We start from the raw sequence: 26,291 nt of genomic DNA, 5'->3' as shown, positions 1-26,291 counted from the left end.
GGGGCTGCCAGCACCCTCCAGCTTCCCAGCGATCCCAGCTGGACACTGCTTGTCTGATAGCAAGGACAAAGGCCAGGCTGTCACAGGAGCAGAGTGGCTTCTCCTGGAAACCAATCCTGATGACCTGGAGCAGAAAAACAAGGATCTTATCAGCACCAGGAGCTGTGCTGGCAAAAACAAGTCTATGCCATGCCCAGTTCCTTCCCCGGGACCCACCCGGAGCTCAGTGAGTCACCCCAGGGCCCATTTTCTCGCTCTGTGGCTTTGGAAGTGGGATGTTCTGAGGCTGTTAGTCACACTGTCCTGGCCATCTCTTTCCCCTGGCTAGGAGCTCTGGGAAAAGCAATGGGTCCTTCCACTCTCCCCATCCATTCACCTTTCAGCAGTGGAAATGAGTGTGGGGGATCCTCTGAGCCCCAGAATCCCATGGGAAAGCAGCTTGGAGGAGGATGAATGCCTTGAATAACAGTTTAGTGAGAGCAGGAGGTTGGTTGTCCCTGCCCAGAACTCCTGGTGATTTCTCTTCTGATTTTCTTATTTTGAAGGAGGTCTGACACTGTACAAGTGAAAATCCCACAGTGTTCCTGACCCCTCCCCAATCCACCCAGCGGTGCTGCCGGTGTGAGAACAGTTCCTGGAGCAAGTCTGACCCCCACGGGAATTCCGGCAGCAGAGAGTGGGGAGGGATTGCCATCAGATGGAGGGCAGGGGGGGAAAGGGCAGCACTGATTGACAAGTCTGGAGGAATTTAGGGAGGATTTGGGATGTGGAACACACCTTGGATCATATCCTTGACAAGTTCCTTGGTGTGGGACTCCAAGGCCCTTTGGCTTTGCTGGAATGTGTTTAAGCAGCCCTAGGCTGGGGACAGTTTCCTTGGAAAGGCACACACCGATGGGAACTGGAGAGGGAGAGCGTAAACATGACTCTGACAGGAATGCCAGCACAGATCTAAGGGGTCAAATATCTCATGGCAGGGAAGGCTGGAAAAAGCTCCCCACCTTTTGCCAAATTAGAGCAAATCCCTAATTCTCCATTAACCCACCATCTTTTTCCTAGTGGAAGACAATGGGGACCAGAGGAAAAAAAGGTACAATTCCTCCATTCTGCACCAAACCACAGAATAATTCCCTCTCAAGGAGGAATTCTGTCCTGTGGTTTGGCAGGAGAACAGTTTATGCCCCATGGTTTATCCAGTGCTTTATCGGTTTATACGATCAGGTGTGAATTAACTCTGGGGGAAGGAGGCAATGGAAGGGCAGGAAAAGTGCCAGGAGCACTCTGACAAACAACCTCTGAAGGACAACTCCCAACAAAAACACCTCCCTGTTCCTCGTCATGGTGGAGAGCCCCCCCATTTCCATCCCTCCAGTGCTGGGTTGTTCCATGAACATTGTTCTCCCGTTTCCTCTGCTCCCAGCATTTTCCTGAGCTGGGAAAGCACTAAGGGCTGGGAAGAAAGGGGGAAAGAGCCAGTTCCTGTCCTGGAGAAATGCTGATCCAGGGAGTGAAATCTGAGGGTTTCTTGGAAGCCAAAGTCTCCTGAAGGGGTTGGGGGGGAGGCAAAATGCTGTCGCACTCCCCAGATCCCAGCTGAAAGACAGGGCCACAGTTTATGGAAATGATGTGGGTGCCTGCTTCACCTTGGATCAGTATTTGGGAGGAGTATTTTGGGGAAGGAGTGGGAAGTGTCCCCAAAACAGAACGGGAAGCAACAGAGGTGGTGGAAACACTCCCACAAGCACACCGAAAGGAGGGAGGGAACCCCCGAAGTCAAACTTTCCTCCTCAGAAAAGTTCGATCAGTGACGTTCAATCCCGTACCCCAAATCCGCCCTTATTTACCCCAGTTAACAAGGGAGAGCTTAGCGGGGGGCGTTTAAGAAGGAGGCTGCCCTAGATGGGAAAAAGGAGTCTAACGAAGGGGGCGAAGCCCCCACACCCCCCCAGTTCGCCCAGTACAACACGGCCTGTCCGAAACTGGGAGCACCACCCCCGCGCCCCCGAGCCTGGGAACATGACATCGTGTTCCGCGCTCGCCATTGGCCACGGCTGCCGCCCGTCCTCGCTCCCCATTGGCTCGCCTAGCTGTCACTCCGCCTCCTTCCTGCCCGCCCCATTGAACACGCGCGGCTTTCCTTCACACGCTGTCCACGCTCCGCAGCCGCTGCTCTGATTGGTCGGCGCTGCTGTAAACAAGGCAGCGGCAGCCAATGGGCGCGCTGATCACGCGAGCAGCACGCCTGGCCACGCGCGCTCGGCGTGGCGGCCCCGGCAGCAGCGGGCGCGGGCGGCGGTGGGTGGGGCTGCCGAGCCTATAAAAGGCAGCGGCTGTTGCGGCTCTCGCAGAGCGCTGAGGTGGTCGGGCTGAGTGGCTTCTGGGGACTTCGGAGCGCTTCAAAACAAAGCGTTCGGTCGCTTTTTCTGCCCCGGACTTGCTTGGCTCAGGCGATTTTTGTTGCTCCACGGGGATAAAGCGTCGCAGCCGCTGCTTTGTGCGTCCCCGTACTGTCCCAGCCATGGTGATGTTCAAGAAGGTGAAAAGCTTCATGGTGGCCTTCAGCGAGCCCGACAAGGTCTATTGCAGCGGGGACAAGGTGGCTGGACGTGTGCTGGTGGAGGTGGCCGAGGTGACCCGTGTCAGCGCCGTCAAGGTGTTGGCATGCGGCGTGGCCAGGGTGACTTGGGCCAGGGGCCCAGCCCAGTGCCGGCAGGAGATGGAGTACCTGCGCTTCGAGGACGTGCTGGCGCTTGAGGAACAGCCCATGGGTGAGGGCACGGGGCTGGAGGGGGAGAAAAGGGTTGCCTTAAACACTGGTTCATAACCCCAACCCTGACCCAGGGCTTGGCCACATGGCGGTTGTGGTGGGGCTGGATGGGGGCAGAGGGCTTGGGAGGGGACAAAGACACAGACCCCTGGGATTGGCCACGTTGGTGCTGTGGGTCCTAGTGGAGCTCCTTGACCACCAGGACAGAGTTGATGCTGTGGAAAAATGACCAAATCTAGGAAAACTTAGGAACACTGGAAGGTTTGGCCAAGTCAAGTTGAAGTTTTGGAGCTAAAGGACAAAATCAGAGCCTGGGGAACTCCTGTGGTGTGTTTTGACTCCACAGGGGTTGGTAACATTGGTGGATAGTAAGGGAGTGGCACAGGATCACACCCTGGGGCTGGAGCCAGGAGATAAGGGGGAGCTGGAGGTGGGGTGGAGCCCGTGAGACACTGTGTTCTGCCCTGGGGGCTTGGGGTGTTGGTGAGGTGAAGTGAGCAGCATGGAGAGAACACGGAGTTCTGAGGGTGTGGACAGGTGTTACCCAACACCCTTAGAACGGAGGATCACCCAGGAGCTCCATCTGATGTTTCCCTCCCCTTCTGTCCTCCAGATGAGGATGGCTCCGTTATCCTGAGACCTGGGAACAAGTATGAGTACAAATTCGGCTTCGAGCTGCCCCAGGGGTGAGTATGAGGCAGCACCCACCCCTGGGGATGGAATTAAAGTGGAAAATCCATGTTTGGGCTCTGGAGTGACCCCCTGCATGTCTGTAGGCCACTGGGCACCACGTTCAAGGGGAAGTACGGCTGCGTGGATTACTGGGTGAAGGCGTCTCTGGAGCGTCCGGCCTGCCCCACACAGCAGATTAAAAAACGCTTCGAGGTGATGGATCCTGTGGATGTGAACACCCCCGAATTGCTGGTGAGCCCCAAGTGCTCTAAAGGCTTGGGAGAAAAGCCCTTGGGGAGGATCAGCCCCACCCGGTGACATCTAGGTGTCTTTAATCAGATCTGGCCTGAGTGGGATAAGGGTGAGATTAAGGATTTCTGGATAATTCCAGAAACTGACACTGGGCGGGGCCTGTTCTGTACTCCAGGGGAATTGGAGGGTTGGCTGCAAAAGGGGAAGGAAGGGAGGAAGGAAAGGTGGAGGGTGGGAAGGACAGGATGGGGCCAGTGTGTGACCGTTCCCTCTCTCTGCAGTCTCCGGTTGCAGCCAAGAAGGAGAAGAAAGTATCATGTATGTTCATCCCAGACGGACGTGTGTCTGTGAGCGCCCAGATCGACAGGAAGGGCTTCTGTGAAGGTGAGGACTGCTGGGAACAGGGAATTGGGAGTGGGGAAATCGGTAAGGAAACCGCTGACATCACTAATATCTGGGTCCTTTCCTTGGCAGGTGATGAGATCTGTATCAATGCGGACTTCGAGAACACCTGCTCGCGCATCGTGGTGCCCAAGGCAGCCATCGTGGCCAAGCACACGTATTTGGCCAATGGCCAGACCAAGATCTTCTGCCAGAAACTGTCTTGTGTTCGTGGCAATCACATCATCTCTGGTACCTCCGAATCCTGGCGTGGCAAAACCATCCGTGTGCGGAAGCTCAAACCCTCTATCCTGGGCTGTAACATTCTGCGTGTGGAGTATTTCCTGCAGGTGAGTGGGGAATCCCCTCATCTTCCCCCTCATCTTCCTCCTTACCCTGGGGATCTTCATCCTTTCCCAAACATCCCTAAATCCCGGCTCTCCTGCAGATCTATGTCAGCGTCCCAGGCTCCAAGAAAATCATCCTGGAGCTGCCACTGGTCATTGGGAGTCGCTCGGGCATTGGGAGCCGCAGCTCCAGCATGGCCAGTCAGACAAGTTCTGAGATGAGCTGGGTGGACCTGAACCTCCCGGATGCTCCAGAGGGTGAGTGGAGCAGGATCCACAGGGTGGGATCCCTGTATGGTGGGATCACAGTGTGGGGAGCCCCTAAGTGGCTCAGGGGCTGCACACAGGTGAGCTCATCAATCCTTCCCTGCATTCCCACAGCCCCCCCGTGCTACTTGGACATCGTTCCTGAGGATCACCGGCTGGAAAGCCCCACCACACCACTCCTGGATGATCCCGATGGATTTGACAGCCCCATCTTCATGTATGCACCCGAGTTCAAGTTCATGCCCCCCCCCACATACACGGAGGTGAGCGCAGTGCCGGCACGGGATGGGCCGGGTGGATCTGGGATCACCTGCCTGGATCCCTCACCTGCTTCCTGCTCCGTCGCCCAGGTGGATCCCTGTGTCACCAACAACAATGTCCAGTGAGCACCACCCCGGCAGGTTGCTCCCACGTTTCTGGACTTGGCTCCGTGTACCACACGCCTGCAGCACGTCTGGCCCCACACCTGGAGGGGAAGTGCACATTCCCATGGAACTGCCACATTCCTGAGGAACTGCTGCATTCTCGAGGAACCACTGTTGCAGGGCCATCCTGGGCACCCCGGCACTCTGAGTTGGCAGAGAAGCCGCAAGGACTGGGGGGAGACAAGGCAGATCTGGCTGGAAAAGAGCTGGAAAACCTTGGCTGTCGTGACTGTTGGAGCACACTGCCTGTCCTTGCCGTGTCATGACTTGTGATGGGCAGGAAATTCTGGTTTTAACTAATTCCATCCTAATTCTGTAATTCTGGGTGCTGATCTGGCTGCCCTGCAGTCCCGCTGAGGGAGGGGGACACTGTGACATCGCGAATCCGTCCTGTCGCGACACAAACCTGTTTTTGTGACTGGCACCTTTTGTACTCTTCGGTTTTGTACATAGTAGTTGGGGGGGTGTGGGGGGGAAGCACAAAAATGCAAATTTTGTACCTTTGTGTTGCCCCTGGGGGGCAAAGTTTGTAATAAACAAATGAAATGGTGCCTTTTGTGTATCTCTCAGGGGTGGGAGGATGGCAGAAAACCCTTTGGCGTGGGGCAATTCCTGTGTTTCTGGGAGCAGCCCTGGGGCGGGGTCTCCTGTTTCTTCCAGGGGAAAAAGCAAAAAGCTGAGAAGTGGTCCAGGGAAGGGAGCACAGAGAGGTTGAAATAGGTTTAGGGGGGTGCAGAGCAGGGAAGCTGAGGCGGGGGAGAGTATTCCTGCTGTTCCTGCCTTTTTTTGGCACTACTGTAAGAGGCCCCCTGGCTGATTCTTGGGATGTGGCTGAAAGGTGCTGGTGTTGGAGAACAAGGCCATGACCTTGGCTCTGTTTCTTGCTCTCTCACCCACTTGGAGCACCCCCCAGCCTGCTCTGCCTCCCCTGCTGGCCCCCCCAGCCTTATCCTCATCTGTGCCTCAGTTTTCCTTTGGCACTGGAGCTGCTCTGGCTCCTGGCCAAGGAGGCAAAGGGTCATCCTACTCTGGGCCAGGCATGGGCTGGGCCGAGAGGGCTGTGGGGAGGGGGGCACAGGCAGCCCAGGGCCTCCCCCAGAGTAGGGTGAAACTGCCAGCCCCCTGCTGGAGACCCTGCAGTAACACCCCCCTGAAATAATTGATTTTCCCCCCTGGAAAAGGCCCTGGAAGAGCCAGCACCACTCTCCAGGCTCCCCCTCCTCCCCCCCGCCCATGGGGGCTGAACCCTGCACTCACCCTGCCCCCATCCCCAGTTTACAGCTCTAATTAACTTAGGCCATAAACTTCCCCCACCGTTCCTCTGCCTGGCCTTTGTGCCAGAACAGCTCTGAAGCAGGGTCCACACAGATCTGGCAGTTCAGTCTGACCCACCCTGGTTTTTGGGGACCCCCCGTAGTTTGGGGACCCCCCCCCCTCCCTGATTCTTGGTCTCTGATCCATGCTGGCTCCGGAGCTTCCTGACGAATTCCAACTGGGCCAAAGGGTAAACTGGGAGCACTGGCAGGGGAGCAGTGAGAGCCTTCCATGGCTGGAATGGGGTGGGAATACGGACGGGATGGGCACAGGATGGAAGCACCAGGGGACCCACGGAGGTGGGACAGGCCCCAGAATACCGGGAAAACTGAAGCATGCGGCTGACAGGGGTGACACGTATCCAAGGAATTAGGGCATCTCGCCCCGTCCCAAATCCTTCCCCAGGCTGGGGGGGGGGGGGAGGGGTAGATCCCACCCCCTGAAAGCACTGGGGGCTACAGATGAGGGTCCCATGGTTCCCACACACACCTGGAAAGAGGGGACAAAAAAAAAGGGAAACAGGGATAAAAAGGGGGGTGGCATGGGAGCAGCTGCAAGTCCACAACTGCTGGAAGGTTTGTGGCCTCAAAACAGGAACCAGTCTGGGGGGGTGGAGAGGGGGCCAGCATGTGATGCTCATGTGAGCAGACTTGCCCCTGGCCTGCGGCACAAACACACCCCCTCCCAGAAAAAACACTCCTTCCTCCAAAAAAAACCCCCACATTGCCTTTCCCCAAAACACTTCTCCTCCACCAAACACCTTTATCCCTCTGGAAACACTCCCTCCCCCAAAAGAGCCATTTCTCTCCACCAAAAAAATGCCTCTCCCCCTGAAAAACCTCCCCCCCAAAAATCCACCTTTCCTCACTTCAAAAGCTCATCCCTGAAAAAAACTCTTTCCCTCCCCCAAAATCCACCTTATCCTCTAAAACCCGTATTAGTAAATATACCTTGCTCCTCCAAAGAAAACCTCCCCCACAATAAACCAAACTTTCCTCCCTCAAAAATGTACCTTCTATTTGAAAATACCTTTCCCTCCCCAAAACTATACTTTTACTCCCAAATAACCCATCTTCCCACACAAGAAAAAAACTTTTCCAAAAAAATACACCTTTCTCCCCCAAAAAAACTTCATCTCCTGAAAACCACTTTTTCCACCCAAAACCCGACCTTCCCCTCTCCATAAAACCTTTCCTCCCAAAATACCACCTTTCCCTGGTAACCCCCTTACCCAACCCCCCACGCAAAAAGCACCCAGAGCTGAACCAGAAATACCAAAATCCACTTCAATCAACACAAAATTTGATTAAATTAATTTGTTTAATTAGAAAAGCACAAAAGTTAAAAGCTGCTGTAAAAGGGGGGGTTGGCCAGAGGGGGGCCAGGGCACGTTTGCTGACTCCCCATCACCAAAACCCACCTCAAAACCAGGCCCCCCCTCCCCGCCCCCGGTATGCCCCCGCCCCCTGCGTGGTCACGCCCCCCGTGTGGCCACGCCCCCGGAGGGCCCGGCCCACCGGCACCACCTGGTGGCGGGGCGCGGGGGATGACGGGAGATCCCACTGCCCCAAAGAGGGGCGAGAGGGGGTCCTCACTGTCCTGGGGAGGTGAGGGGATCCCCACTGTCCTGTGGGAGGGGCAAAGGGTCCTTGCTGTGGCAGAAGTGTGGGGGAGTCCCCGCTTTCAAGGTGTCCCCGCTGCTGGAGGAGGGTCCCCACTCTCGGGGTTCCCCACAGCCTATGGGGTGCAGGCTCTCGCGGGTACCCGCTCTCGGGGTCAGTACACTGCCTCGTCGCCGTTATCATCGCTATCAGGGCCGAAGCTCTCTCCATTATCAAAGTAGGACAGGACGTAGTCAGTCTCCTGTGGGGGGACACGGGGGAACACAGTGGCACCTGGGGATGTCTCCAACCCACCAACAACCCCAGGGTGCTCCCCTTTCCACCTCTTCGTGCTCCTCCTCATCGTACTCCTCCTCCTCCTCCTCCTTTCCCTCTTCTTCCTCCTCCTTCTCCTCTTCCTCCTCTGACGTCACCTCCTCCTCCTTCTTCTCCAGGCTCTATGTGGATCAGGGGAGCATTACTGGGGGGAGACACTCTAAAATGCAGCCAGTAGGGACACCCCCACCTTCACCTCGCTACCTCCAGCTTCTTAATAGTCTCCTCCTTGTCGAGTGCCACGTGTTGCTTGGGGACGAGGGGAGTGGTCCCTGGGGGGGCAAAGGGGACTGTCAACCCCCAGGGGAAAAGAGGGGACACACGGGGTGTGGGCAAGAAGGGGTCACTCACTGCCTTTCCGCAGCCGCCGCACCCGGATCTTCAGCTCCCGTGGGAGCCGCCTCCAGTCTGGGGGGCAAAGTGGGAGGTTGGTCAGCCTCCCAGTCAACCCCACATCCCCATGTTCCACCCAGGTCCCCTCCCGTGTCCCCCCACCTGGGTTCCAGTCGATGGCACTGTCCACAGGATTGGAGAGCTGGTACTTGTCTGAGTAGCGCTCGATGTCTGCGGGGGCAGCAGGGGGGAATGTAGGGAAACCCTCTGGGGGGACTTAGGGGACACCCACCCCTGGGACACCAGTGGGGCCCACATGGGGATGGTTGATGGCACGAGGTGGTGCAGCTGGGGGGAATAAAATGGGGGAAGAAGAAACAAAATGGGAGGGCTGGGGGGTCCCAGCCTGGTGGGGTGGGGGTGAGGAGGCTGAGGGGAATGACAGCGCTGGAGCAGCAGGGTGGACAATGGGGATTGGGATAGACTCCCTTTCAAAGCCATTCCCGCACCTCCTCTGCATAGGGGCACACAGGAGGGTCAGGATCCACACCGCCCCCTCCTCCCCGGTACCTCTGCGGGGTGCCCCCGGTTTGACGAAGTAGGGGAGTCCCCTCATGGCCCTGCGCAGCTCCTGCTTCAGGGCCAGCATGTACTCGCCCTCCTCGCCCCCGGGCAGGGGCGCGGCGCGGCGCTCCAGGGCCTGGGTCGGGGGAACGGATGTGATAAGCATGTCAGTGCTCAACCCCTGAGGGGCCTCCGGACCCCCAAAGCCCCGGAGGACTCACCGGGAAGAGGGGCGAGGGCTGCAGCGTGGGCGGGGGCAGCGCGTCCCCCTTGCCGATCCCCACGGCCTCCACGTTGAACGTCATCTGCCCCCGGCCCCGGCCGCGGCCCCGGCCCGCCATGCTGAGCCCCGGGGGCCGCTGGGGACAAGGGAGGCACGGTGACACCTCCATCCAGCTTCCCCCTGCCCGGTCCCGGTGATGCTCCAAGTCCAGTCCCCGTCCTTTCCCTCCTCCCCGCGGCCCCGCTCCCCAACCCAGCTCCTCCCTCGGTCCGGTCACGGTGCCTCTCTCACCCACTCGATCCCAGCCCTCCCGGGTCTGATTATCCTCCGTCCCGACTCCTGGTCCCCGATCTGATCCCGGTATTCCCCCACAGTCCCGATTCCACCCCTTTCTTGGTCCCGGTGCTCCCCGGTGTCAGTTCTTTGCCCTCCCGAAAACTGGTCCCGGTCCTGATCCCAGTCCCGGTGTATCCCCCTGGTCCCCGTTCCCATACTCCTCATCTCTATCCCGATGTCCCGTCTCCGTGCACCACCCAGTGTCGATGGTTTCCCCCCCGTGGCCCCCGGTCTCGATCCCCGTTCCTGGGTCCTCCCGGTGGTCCTCCCGGTCCCGATGTCCCCCTCGTACCCCCGGTCCCGGTGCCGCCCCCCGCGCCGCTCACACCGCGCGCATGCGCAGTCGGTCCCCACGTGTACCCTCCCGCCACTGCCCCGCCCCGCGCAGAGGGGGTGGTGCTTGGGCGCGAGCCCCGCGCTGATTGGTGGGACATATGAGGGACGGGACCTAGAGCGATATAAATAGATGGCCGGGGTGGGGGAGCAGCTTGGGAGAAGGGGGACGCAAAAGGTCCCTTGGCTCCCCACGCTCTTACTCCCCAAGCCCCTCTACCCTGGGGTAGCTCGGCCCCCCGGTACTAGAGTCACCCTGGCCCCCAGCGCCTCTGTGCTGTGCCCCCAGTGCCGCTGCCTCACGGCCCCCAGCCCTACCGTTTGGAATCCCCAGGACCGCTGCCTCCCGGCCTCCCCCGATCTCCGATGCTCGAGGGCCCTCAGCCCTCCTGCACGGCGACCCCCAGCCCCGCTTCCCCATGGCCCTCAGTCCTGCTCGACTGTGACCCCCGGTCAAGCTGCCCCACGGACCTCCAACAGCCGCCTGTGCCCCCCAGCCCCTGGTCCCCTCTCCTCACTCCCACGCAGGGCCGGGCGCTGGATGCGTCGTGGGTGATTCATCTTGCTCCAGCCCCCCCCGCGCCGGCAGCTGCTAAAAATAGCGCTGAGGGGGGGGGGACCCTCCACATCACCTCCCGCCTCCCCACCTTACCGGCGGCAGGCCCGGATGGCGGCCACGGGCCTCCGTCCCCAACACCCCCGTCCCCAGGTTCGTGGGAACCGGGACCCGGAGCAGAGGGACCCCACGCACCAGTTGCCACGGTAAAACTGGGATGGAGAGGGGCTGGATGGGGGATTCCCACTGCGGGGGACATAGTGCCGGGGGGGGGGGGCGGTGGTGGGACAGCCTCCAGGCCTGGGCTCGGGGATGTCTCACTGAGGGGACTGGGAAGGTGGTGGATTCTCCCCCATTTTCCCGGCTGGTCGGAGCAGGATGAGCGGCCGTCGCCATGGGAACCGTGCAGGCAGGGATGGGGTGTGGACAAGGGATCAGGGTACCGGCAGGGATGGGGGTACGGGCAGGATATAAGAGTACAGGTAGGGATGGGGTTGTGGGCAGGAGAAGCAGATGGGGAAAAGGGAAGAGAGGGAGAAGGACGAGGAGGGGGTGCAGAAAGGGATTTGAGGAATGTGAGGAACTGCCGGCAGGGGCAGGTGTGGTTTGTGGGTACGGGCAGGGGGGACGTGGGTGAGTGACACAGGCTGGGAGGCTCGGCCCCGCGGGATCCCTCCGTTGCCAGAGAAACTGAACCAGGGAGGGGGGGAGCCCCTTCCTGGAGCACTCCAGGGTGTCACCCTGTGTCCATCCTGGGAGTGGCCTTTGCCTATCCCGGGGTACTCGGGGGTCTCACCCCGCGTCCTATCCCCCTGCAGAAAGCGAGTGCCACCCCTGACCCTGCACGCCGTCCTGTGAGTCCGGCCATGCCCAGCCCTGTCCGCCGCCCCCCCAGCGCCGCGGTGCCACTGGGGCTCCCCATGATCCCGGCGGAGGGTTCGGCGCTGCTGCGCGCCGTATCCCAAGGGAAATTCCGCCTGACCCGGCTGCTGCTTGAGGGGGGAGCCTACATTAACGAAGGCAATGCCGCGGGCACGACGCCGTTGATGGCAGCGTGCCGTGCCGGCTACGCCGACCCGCCCGAGCAGCCGCGGATGGTCCAGTACCTTCTGGAGAACGGCGCCGATCCCAACATTCCCGATAAATCCGGGAAGACGGCGCTCATGCACGCCTGCGCCGAGCGCGCCGGCCCGGCCGTGGCCGCTATGCTGCTGGCCCACGGCGCCGACCCCAGCGCCCGGGACTACGCGGGCGGCTCTGCGCTGCTTTACGCCTTGGAGCGCGGGGACCGGGAGACGCTGCAGGTGCTGCTGGACGCGTGTCGGGAGCGCGGGCGCGACGTCATCATCATCACCTCGGCCACGTCTCCCCGCGGCACCAAGACCACCCGGCAGTACCTGAACTCGCCCCCGTCTCCCGCCCTCTGCGCGTCCCCCTCCCAGGTGCAGGTGCGAGCGGCGGCGTCGCCGGGTGCCAGCGCGAGGGACGAGGAGCGCGACGTCTTCCGCTTCCCACCTGCGGCTCCAGGCGCCGCTTCAGAACCATCCCGGGCCGTGCCCAAGCGGCAGCTGAAAAGGCTCAATTCGGAGCCCTGGGGGCTGGCGGTGCCCGGAGTGGAGGGGATGCGGGGATACTCCGAGGGGACACAGGGACCCCCAGAGGGAACACGGAGAACCTTAGATGAGATATGGGGAGCCCCGGAGGGGACACGGAGACCCTTCGAGGGAACACGGGGCCCCTCAGAAGGTTCGTGGGGTTCCCCTGAGGGCCCACGGGGGCCCCTGGAAGGGACGGCAGCCCCCCCGGAGCGGCTGGTGGTGGGGCTGGAGGGGCTGCACTTGCGCCCGCGCCGGCACAGCGTGGAGGGGCGTGAGGTCTCAGGGCTGCCAGGAGTCAGCTGGGCTGAACGGGTGCCCCCCGTCCCCACCCCAGGGCGTTGGGCCCCAGCCCCCGATCCTCCACGGGGCAAACCCCTGCGCCGGGACCCCCCCAATCCTGAGCTAGCCACCCCCGGGCCGCTCCGGCACCCGGCTGGGCTGCTGGAGCGCCGTGGCTCTGGAACGTTTACCCTGGAGCCCCCCGGGCTGGGGAGGGCCGGGCTGCTGCCCCCGCTGCCCCCCCGAGCACTGCTCCGCCGGCATTCCATGCAGCCAGAGGCCTTGCGGCATCTCGGAGCCTTCTGCGGGGGGCTGGGTCCCGAGCCTGGCTCTTAGGGGCCCCCTAGGGATATGGTGAACCCCCAAGCCCAGGACCCCTTCGGGAAGGCCTCAAGTGGGTTGGTGGCACTGTTTGCTCTGAACCCTGCTGTGGGTTAACTCTTCCATCCCTCTGCCGGCACAAACTGCACGACCCTGAATTTGGGGAGCTGGTGAGTGCATTCCCAACTCCCAGCCCCCCCCCCCCCGGTATCCTCCTCCTGTTCCTGCCTCATTCTCCCAGCAGCTTTTTCCCCCAGACCCATCGCTGGAGGTCCCCAGGTTCTGGCAATAAAGGCCCCAGTGTAGATCAGTGGCTCTGAGTGGGAAGGGGGCACATCTGTGGGCTTGGGGACACAGGGGACAGTTGGGGGGTGCAGCTGGATGCTGGCACAGCCAGACACCAGCACATGTGGCCACAGGGACCCTATTGGGTCCCCCCAAGCTGCACAGCTGTTGCTTCCCAATGCTAGTTTTAAGGAAAAAAGGGTTTCCAAGACCTGAGTTGTTCTACTGCCAGGCTGGGAGGGATCCTCAGGATCCTTGGGGATCCAGCAGCCTGGTTGGGGAGGGATTTTAGGGAAAGGGCCATGGGAGGGGCTGGGGAGTTTTAATGAAGGACAAAGAAAAAGACGACAAACTTAGACAAAAACTTGTTATTGAACAGAAATCAAGGAATTCCCAGTGGGATAAATGCCATGGGAGATTTAGGGATAATTTGTCTGAGGCATGGAAAAAACTCTTGGGATGTACTGGGATATGGGGCTGGGAGGGATCACCCCAAACCTGAGGGAAATCTCCCCAACCCTCAGAGGCTGCTGCTTCCCTCGTATTTGTCCTTTGAAAACAATAAAATTCCATAAAACACAAATTTCCCCAGGGATGGAGCTGGTTTGGCTCCTTGAGGTTGTGGACAAACCCCTGTTTTCCCAGTTTACCCCAGCATGGACTTGGAACACAAATGGGTGGAAGTCTGGATCCATCATCGGCGGCGCCGGTCTGGACTGCGGCTCCGCCGGCGTCCACCCCTGGAAAACCGGGAAGAGGTGGGTAAGGGTGTAAGGGAAAAGGAGATAAGGCAAGTAAAAAAAGAAGGGGGAAAAGGGAAGGAAGTGGGAAGAAATAGGGAAAGTGGGGGGGGAAGGGAGGGAAAAGGGTACAGAAAATGGGGGAAATGAGAGGTAAGGAAGAAGTCTAGAAGGACGGCATTTTGGGGTGTTCATCCCATTTAAACCTCGCCCCTCATAATGGTGCATGGAATGCCCCCCATTCCTCTAGCCAAGGGTTCCAGTGCTCCCACAGGTTCCTCCCATTACCAGCTCCTGGAATTCCCAGGAATTCCCTCACCTCCTCTTGCCCTTGGGGGGGCCTCGGACGAAGCACCAGTCAACGCTGACCGGCTGCCCCATGAGCTCCTGCCCATTGAGCCCCTCCATGGCTGCCTGTGCCTCCTTGTACGTCTCATACTCCACCAGCGTGTAGCCCTGGGATGGGATAGATTGGGAATGAGCCTGGACACCAGGGGAACTCCCAGCTCAGGTTTGGGGTGCATGGACCTCCTGACACCCTGCGTTTAGGAATGGGGATGAGCTTGGGCACTGGGAACCCCAAGCTCACTCTGGGGTTAGGACCAGGAATGAGAATGACCCCAGGCACTGGGGGAATCCAGCTCACAGCCCAACTCCCAGCTTGGCTGTGGGATGCAGGGACCTCCCAGTAAGGCAATTTTGAAATGCAGGGACTCCCATGACTCCCAGAATTGGCTCGGTTTTGGGGTGCACCTCCCAGCCTAGAGCCTCCCCCAAGCTGAGATGGAGTCTGGGGATCCCCACAAATGTTGCCCCCCACCTTTAAGTATCCTGTGCGCCGGTCCAGGTTCAGGTGGATGTTCTTGATCTCCCCAAATTCGGCGAATCGGTCATGCACGTCCTCCTCTGTGGCCTCCTCATGCACCCCTGTCACAAACAGGATCCAGCCCTCCACGGCTGGGCAGTAAAAGGGGGTGTCACGGAGCTGGAAATGGAGCTTCCCCCCAAAATCTCTTGCCTTGAGAAGGGGATGTGTAGCCCCCCAGGCTGAGATTTGGGGGTTGACCCAAAAGTGATCCTGGGAAGGTGAGAAAGAATCATCCCAGCATGGCCCCAATTCCTCCTCCTTCTGGTGGTGGGTCCCAGGAAAGGGTCTGTCACCCAAAATCACTTCTTTTTCAAAGCTAGGAAAGGGAGATGGAAGGCCCAGAATCCACAAATCCTGGGTGAGGTTGGGGAAAACTCATCCCAGTGGGGCTGAACCCCAATCCAGAGCCCAGAACATCTGTCCCCCCCTATTCCCCCTCCCTTCCATGGGGAAAGTGCCCCTGGTGACAGTTGGAGACTGTGGAGTTCTCAGGAAGGAGCATCTCCCCCAAATTTCCCCACTCCCAACTTGAGAAGGGGATCTGGAGCTGGGGTTTGCCCTAAAATAAATCCTAGGAATGAGGAAGAGGAAGGGATTGTCGCAGAAAGGCTGAGCCCTGACCCGGAGCTGCAGAGCCCCCATGAAGCCCTCAAGGTCCCCAGTGTCCCTCCTCACATCTCTGTGGCCCTGGCTCATCGCCATCCTGCTCGACGCTGTCGTAATCTTCACGCACCCGAGCGCGGGATCCTTCCTCTGGAAAGGAAGGAAAACAAGGTAAGAACGGGGCCCCCAAACTTCAGGGTCACCCAGCCCCTCGCAGAGCACCATGGAAGGATTCTGGGGGCGTTGTGGGGCCTACCTGAGCCGAAGCCGCGGCCCTTCCGCTTCTTTGCCTTTTCCTTCAGCTTGTGGATGCTCTCTGGTGGGAATTGTAGGGAGGGACCGGGATCATGGAGTCAGCAGGAGCAGGGAGCCCCCCCCAGATGGACAGGGACTCCTCATCCTGGCCGGGAAAGGCCCCCCTGGGCTGGGCAGGACACCCTGGACACCCCCGGGAAAGACAGGACAGTCTCCCCATAATGGGAATGACCTCCCCCAGGCTGGACAACACCCCACGAGTTCCTCCGGCCCAGGAATGGTCCCATGAGCTGGGAATGAGTCCCCAGCGCCGAGCAGGAGTCCCCACCCCAGGCCGGGAATGATCCGCCCCGTGCCGGGGCTGTCCATGAGGCCGATGGGGTTTGGGGATGCGGGCAGAGCGGCTCCGCTGAGCCCGGGCCCGCCTGGATCGGTCGGCGGAGCCGCTCTGGGTTGGACGGTATCGCCGCAGCCCCGCGCTCACCGTCGCCATCCTCGTCCATAGCAAAATCCTCTCCGCCCGCCTCATGAAGATCCAGCACGTCCGCCATCTTGCCCAGGATACCGGGGCACGCCGGGAACGCGCCGGAAGGGCCGCCATAGTGGGAGGGTGCGTGGCGGAAGTGCCCGTTCAGCCATGCTGAGAAGGTCACGGGACGCTTCTCTTCGCCCCGGGGATCCTGAACACCGCACCAGGCGGCTCAGGCGGCTGCTGGGTACGACCGGCCTCACAAAATGAGCAAGACGACCAAAGTTAACCAAAATTGCTGGGTTTATTGTATAAAATCCACAGCAGTGTTTATCCCGCCCTATTTCCTTAATTCCACTGTCTCAACAGGGAGCACAACTTTCTCCGTACTGAGAAAACTTGAATTTAATTTTACACCTTCCAAGGAGATCCGGGGCCTCCAAACTGGCGCCTCAATCCCACAGGCAATGGGATAGCCGGCTTCTTCCTTTTTTTTTTTTTTTTTTTTTTTTTTTAATCTCTTCCACAACGATGGAACTGCCAAAATCCTGCCGGACCTGTTTACTTGGAGCATGAAGAAGCCACCGGAAGAGCTGGAAGGAGCTTCAGGGATTCCCTTAGGTGCGGAATCAGGGCTATAAATTGCGGGATTAACTCCATGTTATTCCTAAATCAAATTTTTTCCAATATTTCAGGAAAATTACACCACCACCCATCACCCCCCCCCCCCAAATCCCTTTTAAATCCCATTTCCGGCAACATCAAACGTTAATAGGTTGTAGAAAGTATAAAAAATATATAAACCCCCAAAACAGGCTCATTAGGATGTGGATATAAAAATGGGGTACCTACAGATAATGGAATTGTTCCAATTTTATCTTAAAACAATGATTATTGCTGCAATATCCTGTGGTCAGTTAGAGGGAAGAAGGAGGGTGGGAACAGTGGAATCCGAAGGGTTTAAGAGGATGATAAGAAGTGGGAAAAGCTCTAAACTGGGGTGAAAGAAGGAATTCTGGCTTGGAATTTATTTGTATTTCCAGTCTGCTGGGGAAAAGTGGAGTAAGATTGAAATTTCTATGCATACACTGACATTTTCTTGGGTGAACTTAGAGCTGTTTGAACAATTCCATGTCATAAAAGGGGTTTTTAAAGCTAAATATAGTCTAAATTCCATATGGAGATGTATACAAGAGATATGGAACGATTAGTGAAAATCCCTGCCTCATTCACAAACTCCACTTTTCCAAGCTTCCATGAAAAGGCCAATGCTAATGTTGGGCTACAGACGGGGCAATTCCAGGGGGAACTGCAGATCCTGCTGTGCCTGGGGCTGGAACGCTGCAGGCTGATCCCAGGTTTAATTCCAAACTGCACTTTTCAATCCCTTTGGATACTGCATTTGTTGGCATTCATTTGGATTTAATTAAGGAGGTTACCAAAGAGGTTTAATTGATCCCTTTCTGCTACAGGAGGGAGGGGGTGCCAGGCATTGGATCCAACAGGCTTTTCCAGAGGAAACACTGGATTCCAAGGAATCCCACCTGCTCCAGTAACAATGGAGTGCAGAGAGGACAAAACCTGTGATTTGAACCCTGAAAATAAGGGACAGAAAAAAATCCATAGGGAATGAGGAATTTCCAGGGAATAAGGAGTTCTCAAGGGAATAAGAAATTCTCTAGGGAATGAGGAGACTGAGGACCAGCTCTAAAAAACAGGATGAAACTGCTAAAATCTATTCAGGAGCTTTTTCCCTAAATTTCTTTCAAATGTGCAAATGGGAACGGGCTGGGACTCAGGTAAGGGTGTTGGGAGCACTGGGAAGGATCCCAGGGCGGGATCCTGGGCTTCAGCAGCCGGAGGAGTGTGCTGAGCCCAGCTGGCCAGCTGCCAGCAACAGGATGTCCTTCTTCTCCTTATGGAATCGCAGCTCCTTCCCAGCCAGCCGGGCCTCATCCAGCTCCCGCTCCGTGGCCCCCAGCTCCCGGGAAAGTGCACCCGGAATGCTCTGCTCCCGGTTCACCCAGTCCAGGGCCATCTGGTTCCGGATGTCATCGTCCAGAGCACGGTGGGAATAGTGAGCCAGGACTTCCTGGTGGGAACGGGATGCAGGGTGAAGCTAAGGAGTGGGAAGGAGCAGCAGGATCAAGGTGGCCCCTGAGCAGCCCCGGACTCACCTGGCGTGAGCACTGGCGCTCCCGCATGGCCTTCAGGCTCCCGTTCCAGTGCAACAGCTGGAAAACCGTCATCAGCTCCTGGGACGGCAAGCGGGAGGCACGATGACAGCACATACAGGACCAGGATCATGGAACCATGGGGTGGGGCAGAAGGGACCTTGTGAATCACCTGGAGCCCAGGGGGTACACTGGACACCTGCCTGGGTGTCACTGAGCCCCTTCTAACTTGGCCTGGAGCACTTCCAGAGATGGGGCAGCTTCCCTGGACATGGATTCATCCAAAGGCACCACCAGCACCAGGACACTGGGGCAAAATTCCCTGATTAATCTGGACTACAATGGAGACAGAGCCTCCAATACTCCCTGTGCCCTGGGAATTCTGTGATTCTCTTCTCCAAGATGAACCAGCATCAGCACCAGGTACAATTCCAGGTTTTCCAGTGATTTCTCCCTCCAGGCCACACAAATTCTGCTCAAAAACTGGGACCTGTTAGGCTTCCGAAACCCAGATGGACCTGAGAATCTTCATCCCAGAGTCTCCATCTGCGAACGGGGCCCTGAACATAAACACCACTTGTCTGTCACCCCAGAGCATTCCCATACCAGGGAAAGGAGCCAGCAGAGGGGTTGGAAAAGTACAGAATTCCAAACACAGCCACATTCCAAAGCTGGATTGTAACCCTGGAGCAGAGTCACACCCAGATTTCTTTTCTAATGAAAATCCAGCTCCAGTGATGTGTGCTCCAGAATCATTCCCAGTCCCTACCCAAGGCCAAGTTGAAATTAAAAGGATTCAGGAATCTCAAGGAACTATTGGAACAACATCCTGGGATGGACAGGGAGTTCCAAACCTGATTTCCCTGGCACTGCTCCCATCTGTTTCTTCATAAAGGCTGGATTAAAGCCCAGAAGACTCTCCATTCCCAGCTGTTCTCCTAATCTTGATCCATGTTCCAGAACCTTCCCTTGGCAGCTCAGACTTCCCATTGTCCAGATGTTCTTCCCAGCCACATTCCCATGGGGTACAAAAATAGTCCTGTGGTTTGGGGGAGTGTCATGATGCCACTGGCTCCCAGTTCTACAATGCAAGTGTCTTTGGGAGAAACATTTTCCCATCTTTCCGTGTGAGAGCTCTTGCTTCCCTGTTTTCAGGGAGAGGATGAATCCCACTAATTAACTGGACTACTGCAATTAGGACATTTGGAGGTAGCACCTGGAAACATCAGTGACAGTGAGAAATCCAATTCCAAGGACTTTGCACCTAGTACCCTGAATCTGACCAGAATCAGAAGGAAACCCTGAGTTCATTTTCCATAGAAAAGACTAGAAATGCAGCTGGGAGATCAACCCAAATATCCTTTAACCAAATCAGGAATGGGACCTGGGTAGATCAGGAACAGTATCTGCAAAAACTGGAAACAGTACCTGGAACTCCAGCATGGATTTTCCCTTGTTGGACTCCAGCATGAAGCGGAAGGCCCCGATCCCAGTGTTGGGATTATCTGCCTCTTCTCGATTGCCCTGCAGAGACATTCCAGACAGGAGGTGCCATTCCCACCGGATCTGCTCCTATCCCCACTGCATCATTCCCACTCCCAGAAATCCCAGTGGGATCGAGGAGAGCCTAATGCCAGCACAGGCTAAGTTGTAGCACTCTTATCCAGGTGATCCAGCCTCGACCGAATGACATGGGCCACTCTGGAACTCCCTGGACAAATCTGGGGCAGCACCTCAGGATAAATTTGGCTCTCCTGGAGCAGCGAATCCCCCGGGAACAGGATTTTTCCTGCACTGATTCTAAGGCTTTCACAACACCCTGGAGACCACAGAGCACCATGAGCTGCATGGCAAGAATTCCCTCTGAGATAATCAGAGCAGGAAAGGGAGAATGCAAAGCTCCCAGTGATAGAAACTAAAATTCCTGGAAAATCCTTGGTTTAAGGAAAACTAGTGGATGTGACAACCCTGTCATGGAACAGCCAAAAAAATCCACAGCCTTGTTATCCCACCTTGGATTGCAGCACAAAGAACAGAAGAATGAGAGTTAAGCTACACTTAAAATCCTAATACTTCCATCAAACCCCCCCACCAAGGAGTTCTAATCCACTCTTTGAGGCTTTTCCTGGGGTTTTCTATCCCCATCCTCACGCTGAAGGATGCCAGGGCCTCAGAGACACTCTTCTCGATGAAGTCGTCAGTGATCCGGCGGGAAGGGTGCTCGTTGAACACGGAATTCATCAGCGCAATCTTGGCTGCACTCCGGCGTGCCTCAGCCTTAGTGGGACAGAACTAGGGACACATAGCCACAGTCAGGACATTCCCAGGATACTGACACCCCCTGGACCACCAGGAATGGGAATTGAGCAGGGGTGGAATTAGGAAATCATGCTCCCAGAATCAAAAGAGGTTCAGAAACTCTCACTGCATTGTCAATTAATTAATTACCTCAAACCCAAACTGCTCCAGAATTCCCCCAAAGACCAGGATTTTGGGATGGGATGACCCTGTGGCTGCTGCAATTGTTTCCTTTGGATCCATGTTCACAATCATGAGGAAGGGCAGGAAGGAATGTGGAACACAGGCAGGATTTGATGGGACATTGGGACTTAAATCTCTTTGGGTCGGGAATTTTCCCAGGAGGGGTGAAGGAATGGATTCCTCCAGTGGGATGTTCCCAGCCCACAGCACAGGGTTGGAATTGGATGGTGTTTAAGGTCCTCTCCAACCCAAGCTATTCCAGAACCCCATGACCCAACGCTCTGATTTGATTTCCAGAGTCTTTTGGCATCCAGAGAAGAGGTTTTGGGACGAATCCTGAGCCCCAGCAGAGGAATATTCCTCTGCCAATTTAAACCTCTGCCTAATTCTGGGAAGGAAAAGGAAGGATCAAATCTTGGGAGAAGGAAGATCAGATCCAGCCAATCCAAGTCTTCCCTGATATCCCATCTCCTACCTCAGCACTAAGGTGCAAGTGACCAGAATAGGGAATAAAGGACACAAAAAAGCACAATCCACAAACAAATCTTCCCAGATTTGGATCTGGTGGGGATTTACAGGCCAGGAGCAACTTGCAATTAAATTTCTTTGGAACCAAAGATGTTTAGAGCCAGACACAGGGGCTGGAATCGGCAGGAGAATGCCCGCACAAGGAGGAGATATTTGGGAAACGATTCCCGTGGGGTCGGGCCAAGTATTCCCGGGATCGGGATGGTACCTGGAAGCTGCCGAAGCAGCTGCCGCCGGGCAGGGTGACATAGCAGACGTAGGGGGGGCTGGCGGCCGGGACCATCTCGTAGAGTACCAGGGCGCCGTTGCGCAGCTCGGCCCCGCGCGACTGCTTCATCTGCCAGAATTCCTGCAGCGCCTCCACCACGTTCACTGCCGGACACAGCCGGGAGAACCGGCGGGAAGAGCCCCCAGGATTGGCATGGCAGGGTGGCAGTGGGGCACGGAAAGAAGGAAAAGGGGCAAGGGGAGAGGGCGAAGGGCATGAAGAAGGAAGGAAGTGGGGCATGGAAATAAGCAAAAGGAACACGGACATAAGTCAAAGTGAGAAAAGTGAATAAGGGAAAATTGACCTCCCCCGGTCCGTCGGCATCCCCCTTTCCCCCCTGGTTCCGCTCACCGCGGCCGTAGCCCTGGGTGTGTTTGGCGAAGCTCCGCACCACGGCCTCCACCGCCTCCCGCAGAACCGCAGGCGGCCCGGGCACGGCCCCGGCCCCCGGCCCGGGGGGCGCGGGGGGGCCCTGCAGACCCAGCGGGGGCGGCGGTGGCGGCAGACCGAGCCCCGGCCCCAGCCCCGACGCCGTTCCTGGTGCCGGTCCTAGCCCCGCGGGGGCCCCGGTGAGGCCGGGCCGGGCCCCGCGGGGTCCGGCACCCACCCCGGGCTGCAGCCGCTGAGCCCGCACCGCCTCCATAGCCGCGCTCCCTCCCCAGCACCGCACTGTCAATCAGCGCCGCTCCGCGCCCAGCAGCCCAATAGAAGCGCCGGATCGGGGCGGTGGAGGCGGGGAAAGAATCAGCAGACCAATCACAACGCGGTGCGCGGCTTGCGGGGCGGGGACAGGGCGCGGCGCACTCACCCACTAACACAAATAGCGGTGTGTGGTCGTGGGGCGGTAAGAGGGCGGGGATTAGGGGGTTCATTATCCAATCGCGCTGGGGTTTGTTACATTGACAGGCGAAAAGTCGAATCAAAATGCAGGAAGCACAAAAGAGCAGAGATGGCGGTACGGGATGACAGCCACACTCTTATTGATCAGCAAAAGCAATTAATTGCAAAAGAAACCAATCAAACTCTTCGACACAGATTTACAAGCTGACACTGCAGCAGTCGCCCATTCATGGAGTCTGTTTTGGTATAGGAGTGAGCGGAACCGCGCACAGCCAATGGGAACGAGCCGCGGTGGTTGTAGGAAGTGACGCTCGTCCGGGCTCGGGAGCGCGGTCGGGACTGGGCCCGGTGCGGCTCCCGCCCCACCATGGAGGCCTGGGTGCGCTTTAGCGCCCAGAGCCAGGCCCGGGAGCGTCTCCTCAGGTACAGCTTCGGCTCCCCAGGCCAGCGGGCAGTCGCGGGGGGCCCGGGGAAAAGGGGTAGTGGAGGTTCGGAGGGGGCTGTCACGGGAGCAGGGGGGATGACGGAGAGCCCGGGGAGGGGAGGGGGTCACTGAGACCTCGGAACCCGAGGAGGGGGGTCGCGGGGTTCCCAAAATCCGGGGGCGGCGGGTGGGCCGTCCCGGATGCCTTAGAGCCCAGAGAAGGGGGGTCTGAGGCCCCAGGCTGATATCCCCAGTGGTCCGTGCCCCTCCTGACTCCATCATTGTCCCCAGGGCCGCGCAGTACGCCTGTGCCTTGGCTGGGGCCGCGCTGAGCCGCTCCGGGAACGGCTCCGAGGGCAGCTCCGGGACCCTGAGCCGCCTCCAGCACCTGGAGGCTCATCTGAGCTTGGGCCGCAAGCGTGAGTGGGGGGATCAGGGTGGTTTTGAGGGGGAACATGGAGGGCCCCCCCGGTGACCCCCTCGTGTCCCCTCCTGCAGTGCTGCGCTTGGGGGGCTCGGCCGAGGCCCTGGGAGTGGCCCAGCGCTCGCTGCATCTACCCGACCCTGTCCTGCGCTTCTGCCTCACCCTGTCCCACCTGAACCGTGCCCTCTTCCTGGCCTGTGATAATGTTTTGTGGGCCGGGAAAACCGGGATTCTGCCTGGCCTTGCCACGGACAAGTGGAGCCAGAGGTCCTTCAGGTGAGTGAGGTGGGGCATTTGTGGAATGAAGGTTGGAAAAGCTTCCTCAGGTTTGTTGGGTGAGCGGGGCAGGGAGGTCAGATTGCCAAGGGAGAGCAGGGAGTGACAATTCCCCTGGGGAGAATAAGGATAGGAATTCCCAAGGGAGGACAGGGAGTGGAATTACTGAAGGAGAGTAGGCAATGAGCTCCCCAAGAGAAGGAAGAGAATTAAATTTGTCCAGGGAGAGCAAGTGGTGAGTTTCCAAAGAAATGGGCCTTCTGAGGGAGACTGGGCAATGGAGTTCCTGAGTGAGGGCAGGGAATGGAATCCCTGAGCTCCTGAGAGTGGGTTCCTGATGGCTGAACATGACTTTTCCATTCCCCCAGGCATTTCTGTAGCTGTTGGGAGTGGCTAGAGGCTTCTACTGCCGCTGTTTCCCACTCTCCTATCTCTGCTCCCTGTTTTTCCCAGGTATTACCTGTTCGCTCTGGTGGTGAACCTGAGCCGGGATGCCTACGAGATCCGGGTGCTGCTGGAGCACGCAGAGGCAGCCAGGAAGCGTGGGAAGAGCCCGGAAAACAGGCCCCAGCTCCAGGCTGATGGTAGGATCCAGCGTCTCTGGCTCCACCTGCAGCTCCAGCTGCAGCTCCTTCTCCAGGTGCTCCGGGACAACCCCCCACTACTGCTGGACCTGCTGCGGAATGCCTGTGACCTGGTGATCCCGCTGGAAAAGCTGGGGCTGTGCCGGAGCAGCCCGGGCGTCGTGGGATTCTGTGGCCTCACCTCCTCCGTGCTCTCCATCCTCACCATCCTCCATCCCTGGCTCAAACTGAAGCCGTAGTTATCCCAGGGGCTTCCTTGGGATGTTTGGGAATCCTGGGGGCTTATCCCAGGGGCTGTGACACCTGGAGCTGACTGGCTCATTCCATTCCCATCATTCCTGACTCCTTGGAGCCACAAGGTTCCAGCATTGGATCCCACAGGGACATCAGCTCCCAAAATGTGTTTCTCCCCATTGACTTTTCCAGCAATTTTGGAAGTTCAACATTCCCCCTTTCTGTCTGGGAAGCGCCTTTGACATGGAGCCAACTAATGGGGAATTTTTGGGGCTGGAAAATGTGGATTGCTGGGGGCTTCTCATGGTTTTTGGTGGGGTGAAGCCATGGGTTTGGGATGAATCTGGTGCCAGATAGCGTATCCAACCCCAAATTGTTTGGGCAATTTTCCTGCCTTATAAGAAAGCTGAGTGCAGGGAGAGGGGAATGGGAAGAATGGGTGTCAGGGATAAATCCATGGCTTTTGGGGGGAAATTCAGGCAGGAATTTGCTCTCCTGAACCTTCCATGAAAGCCCAGGGGAAGAAAGTGACTGAAGTGAGTTGCGTCAAGCTGGGGGGGATCGCTCCCAGCATTCCCATAGGGATTTCCCCCCACTGGAGAATACCGAGGGGACTTGGCATGCCGAGTGCTTCCCAGCAGATCCACCTCCCTTCTTCTGCCCAGAGCTGCACAGATCCACCCTGGCTGCACTTCCCTTCCCAGCTATCCTGTTCAGTGGTGTTTTTTGGGAAAAATCAGAATGTGGCTGGCTCTCTGTTGGGATTCCCTGCACCCGGTATTTGTGGTGCTGCTCCCTCACTGAATTCCCTTTTTCCCTGGATTCTGAACCCTGGATTGCGTGTGGCCCCAACCCAGTTCTGATGCCTGTTACTAAGCCCTGGACTGAGGGACACACTGGGAGCTGGGAATTACTTAATTCCAGAGGCAGATTGTCCTTGGACCTGTCCCTGGGAGAGCAGGAATGTCCTCTTGAAGGTTTTTTGGGAGCTCTGTACCGAAATGCCACCCACTCCTGGGCCCATCTGGACTGTGCCAAAGACTTTTTCCTGGAAAAAACCAGGCATTGAAGGCTTTGGAGAAGTGTATATCCTAGTGGGAATTGGGATGGGGGGGGAAGCACTCCAGGGGATCCCACAGTGTCAGTGTAATTAATTAATTAATTAAATTATTAAAGTGCAGCAGCCTCCAGTCCCCATGTCCTGGGATATTTGGATATGCAGGGCACTGGGATGGGCTGGGAATGCTGGACTGGGAGTACTGGCCTGGGACCCTCCTGTGGTTTCAGGGGACATTGGAGAACCCTTGGAACTGGGGAGGGAAAATCCCTGCTTTTCCTGGTGCCAAAAGGTGGGTGGAGGGGATACCCAGTCCCTTCCCTGTCTCTTTCCATTCCCATCCTGTCTCTCTGGTGTTGCTGTTCCTGTCCCAGGTGAGCCTGGGCCAACTTCCTGCACCCCAGAGGCTGCCCTGGGGAGGTTTGGCAGGGGTGAGGTGCAGCGGAGAGATTTTGGAGGGGGATTTGAGTTGTCCAGTGGCATTTGGGTATTGAGAGACTGCCAGCTTATTCACCAGCCTTCACAGAAGTAAACGTGAGCACCGTTTATTTCTATCTTAAGCACACCTTTTATAGGGTTCTACAGGGTCCGCAGGCAGAGCAAGCTACTATTGGCTCATACACACAAGTTTACATTTTTTCCCTTGTACACAAGGATATTGTTTTGCTTTACTCTCTCTTCTGCAGGAAGGTTTCAAGGACTTTAGCCTTTAATATCATGAGTTATTTCAAGGACTGGTTTGTGCAGACAGGCCTTTACTAATATAAAAAATATATCAACATTTGGGCATTGGGAAGGAGAAAGAATCTGGAGTGGTAGGAGGCTCCCCCCGTGCCTCAGTTTTCCCTGTGACCGAGGAGGCCCCTACCTGTGCTG

General features: G+C 57.6%; 6 protein-coding genes across 13 annotated transcripts; 3 read left to right on the top strand and 3 right to left on the bottom strand.

Annotated features, from left to right (window-relative positions):
- The first annotated feature begins 2,330 nt into the window (after positions 1–2,330).
- Positions 2,331–5,470, top strand: TXNIP (thioredoxin interacting protein). Of its 3 annotated transcripts, XM_015650283.2 has the most exons (8): positions 2,331–2,768; positions 3,381–3,453; positions 3,544–3,691; positions 3,973–4,075; positions 4,166–4,422; positions 4,521–4,677; positions 4,801–4,949; positions 5,037–5,470. In XM_015650283.2, the coding sequence occupies exons 1-8, from the start codon at positions 2,519–2,521 to the stop codon at positions 5,070–5,072; spliced, it is 1,173 nt and encodes a 390-aa protein (XP_015505769.1). In that variant the 5' UTR covers positions 2,331–2,518; the 3' UTR covers positions 5,073–5,470. The 3 variants fall into 3 exon arrangements, with proteins under 3 accessions (XP_015505769.1, XP_015505768.1, XP_033375661.1); XM_015650282.2 differs by having other exon boundaries at positions 4,801–5,470; XM_033519770.1 differs by lacking the exon at positions 2,331–2,768 and adding an exon at positions 2,892–3,294 and having other exon boundaries at positions 4,801–5,470.
- A 2,256-nt stretch (positions 5,471–7,726) lies between these two features.
- On the bottom strand, positions 7,727–10,171 carry POLR3GL (RNA polymerase III subunit G like). Of its 4 annotated transcripts, none has more exons than XM_033519826.1 (7): positions 10,111–10,171; positions 9,481–9,618; positions 9,266–9,395; positions 8,858–8,926; positions 8,714–8,770; positions 8,567–8,634; positions 7,727–8,484 (listed from the first exon to the last, which is right to left on the bottom strand). In XM_033519826.1, exons 2-7 carry the CDS (start codon positions 9,598–9,600, stop codon positions 8,281–8,283), a joined length of 648 nt encoding a protein of 215 aa, XP_033375717.1. In that variant the 5' UTR covers positions 9,601–9,618; positions 10,111–10,171; the 3' UTR covers positions 7,727–8,280. The 4 variants fall into 4 exon arrangements, with proteins under 4 accessions (XP_033375717.1, XP_015505718.1, XP_033375718.1 ...); XM_015650232.3 differs by lacking the exon at positions 10,111–10,171 and having other exon boundaries at positions 7,727–8,288; positions 8,371–8,484; positions 9,481–10,104; XM_033519827.1 differs by lacking the exon at positions 10,111–10,171 and adding an exon at positions 9,977–10,099.
- Positions 10,172–10,293: 122 nt separating this feature from the next.
- Positions 10,294–13,639, top strand: ANKRD34A (ankyrin repeat domain 34A). Its single transcript, XM_015650308.2, has 2 exons — positions 10,294–10,913; positions 11,526–13,639. The coding sequence occupies exons 1-2, from the start codon at positions 10,518–10,520 to the stop codon at positions 12,918–12,920; spliced, it is 1,791 nt and encodes a 596-aa protein (XP_015505794.1). The 5' UTR covers positions 10,294–10,517; the 3' UTR covers positions 12,921–13,639.
- On the bottom strand, positions 13,544–16,272 carry RBM8A (RNA binding motif protein 8A). Of its 3 annotated transcripts, XM_015650312.3 has the most exons (7): positions 16,141–16,272; positions 15,658–15,717; positions 15,474–15,551; positions 14,751–14,887; positions 14,250–14,386; positions 13,841–13,930; positions 13,544–13,740 (listed from the first exon to the last, which is right to left on the bottom strand). In XM_015650312.3, exons 1-6 carry the CDS (start codon positions 16,205–16,207, stop codon positions 13,885–13,887), a joined length of 525 nt encoding a protein of 174 aa, XP_015505798.1. In that variant the 5' UTR covers positions 16,208–16,272; the 3' UTR covers positions 13,544–13,740; positions 13,841–13,884. The 3 variants fall into 3 exon arrangements, with proteins under 3 accessions (XP_015505798.1, XP_033375699.1, XP_033375700.1); XM_033519808.1 differs by having other exon boundaries at positions 13,544–13,930; XM_033519809.1 differs by lacking the exon at positions 15,658–15,717 and having other exon boundaries at positions 13,544–13,930; positions 16,141–16,256.
- A 138-nt stretch (positions 16,273–16,410) lies between these two features.
- Positions 16,411–22,243, bottom strand: LIX1L (limb and CNS expressed 1 like). The gene is made up of 6 exons (XM_015650310.3): positions 21,928–22,243; positions 21,517–21,680; positions 20,451–20,591; positions 19,728–19,823; positions 18,303–18,380; positions 16,411–18,217 (listed from the first exon to the last, which is right to left on the bottom strand). The coding sequence occupies exons 1-6, from the start codon at positions 22,217–22,219 to the stop codon at positions 17,975–17,977; spliced, it is 1,014 nt and encodes a 337-aa protein (XP_015505796.1). The 5' UTR covers positions 22,220–22,243; the 3' UTR covers positions 16,411–17,974.
- Positions 22,244–22,489: 246 nt separating this feature from the next.
- Positions 22,490–25,548, top strand: PEX11B (peroxisomal biogenesis factor 11 beta). The gene is made up of 4 exons (XM_015650190.3): positions 22,490–22,839; positions 23,132–23,259; positions 23,339–23,540; positions 23,994–25,548. Exons 1-4 carry the CDS (start codon positions 22,784–22,786, stop codon positions 24,361–24,363), a joined length of 756 nt encoding a protein of 251 aa, XP_015505676.1. The 5' UTR covers positions 22,490–22,783; the 3' UTR covers positions 24,364–25,548.
- Positions 25,549–26,291: the final 743 nt, after the last annotated feature.

Source organism: Parus major, chromosome 25LG2 (assembly GCF_001522545.3).
Source record: "Parus major isolate Abel chromosome 25LG2, Parus_major1.1, whole genome shotgun sequence".
NCBI lineage: Eukaryota > Metazoa > Chordata > Aves > Passeriformes > Paridae > Parus > Parus major.
The sequence above is the reverse complement of the archived record's forward strand: the minus strand, read 5'-3'. Positions and strand labels throughout refer to the sequence as shown.

Bases quoted from the DNA above. Each gene is read 5' to 3' on its own strand.
- PEX11B (XM_015650190.3), top strand. From the start codon at position 22,784: ATGGAGGCCTGGGTGCGCTTTAGCGCCCAGAGCCAGGCCCGGGAGCGT. The intron at 22,840-23,131 runs GTACAGCTTCGG...CATTGTCCCCAG, and splicing joins GCCCGGGAGCGTCTCCTCAG to GGCCGCGCAGTACGCCTGTG. The intron at 23,260-23,338 runs GTGAGTGGGGGG...CCCCTCCTGCAG, and splicing joins TCTGAGCTTGGGCCGCAAGC to TGCTGCGCTTGGGGGGCTCG.
- RBM8A (XM_033519808.1), bottom strand. From the start codon at position 16,207: ATGGCGGACGTGCTGGATCTTCATGAGGCGGGCGGAGAGGATTTTGCT. The intron at 15,718-16,140 runs GTGAGCGCGGGG...AATTCCCACCAG, and splicing joins TATGGACGAGGATGGCGACG to AGAGCATCCACAAGCTGAAG. The intron at 13,931-14,249 runs GTGAGGGAATTC...CCGGTTTTCCAG, and splicing joins CCCCCCAAGGGCAAGAGGAG to GGGTGGACGCCGGCGGAGCC.
- POLR3GL (XM_033519825.1), bottom strand. From the start codon at position 9,651: ATGGAGGTGTCACCGTGCCTCCCTTGTCCCCAGCGGCCCCCGGGGCTC. The intron at 9,396-9,480 runs GTGAGTCCTCCG...CCCCCGACCCAG, and splicing joins AGCCCTCGCCCCTCTTCCCG to GCCCTGGAGCGCCGCGCCGC. The intron at 8,485-8,566 runs GTAGCGAGGTGA...TGATCCACATAG, and splicing joins AGACTATTAAGAAGCTGGAG to AGCCTGGAGAAGAAGGAGGA.
- LIX1L (XM_015650310.3), bottom strand. From the start codon at position 22,219: ATGGAGGCGGTGCGGGCTCAGCGGCTGCAGCCCGGGGTGGGTGCCGGA. The intron at 21,681-21,927 runs GTGAGCGGAACC...TGTGTCCGGCAG, and splicing joins CACCCAGGGCTACGGCCGCG to TGAACGTGGTGGAGGCGCTG. The intron at 19,824-20,450 runs GTGAGGATGGGG...ATGTCTCTGCAG, and splicing joins AGGCCCTGGCATCCTTCAGC to GGCAATCGAGAAGAGGCAGA.
- TXNIP (XM_015650282.2), top strand. From the start codon at position 2,519: ATGGTGATGTTCAAGAAGGTGAAAAGCTTCATGGTGGCCTTCAGCGAG. The intron at 3,692-3,972 runs GTGAGCCCCAAG...CTCTCTCTGCAG, and splicing joins TGAACACCCCCGAATTGCTG to TCTCCGGTTGCAGCCAAGAA. The intron at 4,678-4,800 runs GTGAGTGGAGCA...GCATTCCCACAG, and splicing joins CCTCCCGGATGCTCCAGAGG to CCCCCCCGTGCTACTTGGAC.
- ANKRD34A (XM_015650308.2), top strand. From the start codon at position 10,518: ATGCTCGAGGGCCCTCAGCCCTCCTGCACGGCGACCCCCAGCCCCGCT. The intron at 10,914-11,525 runs GTAAAACTGGGA...ATCCCCCTGCAG, and splicing joins CCCACGCACCAGTTGCCACG to AAAGCGAGTGCCACCCCTGA.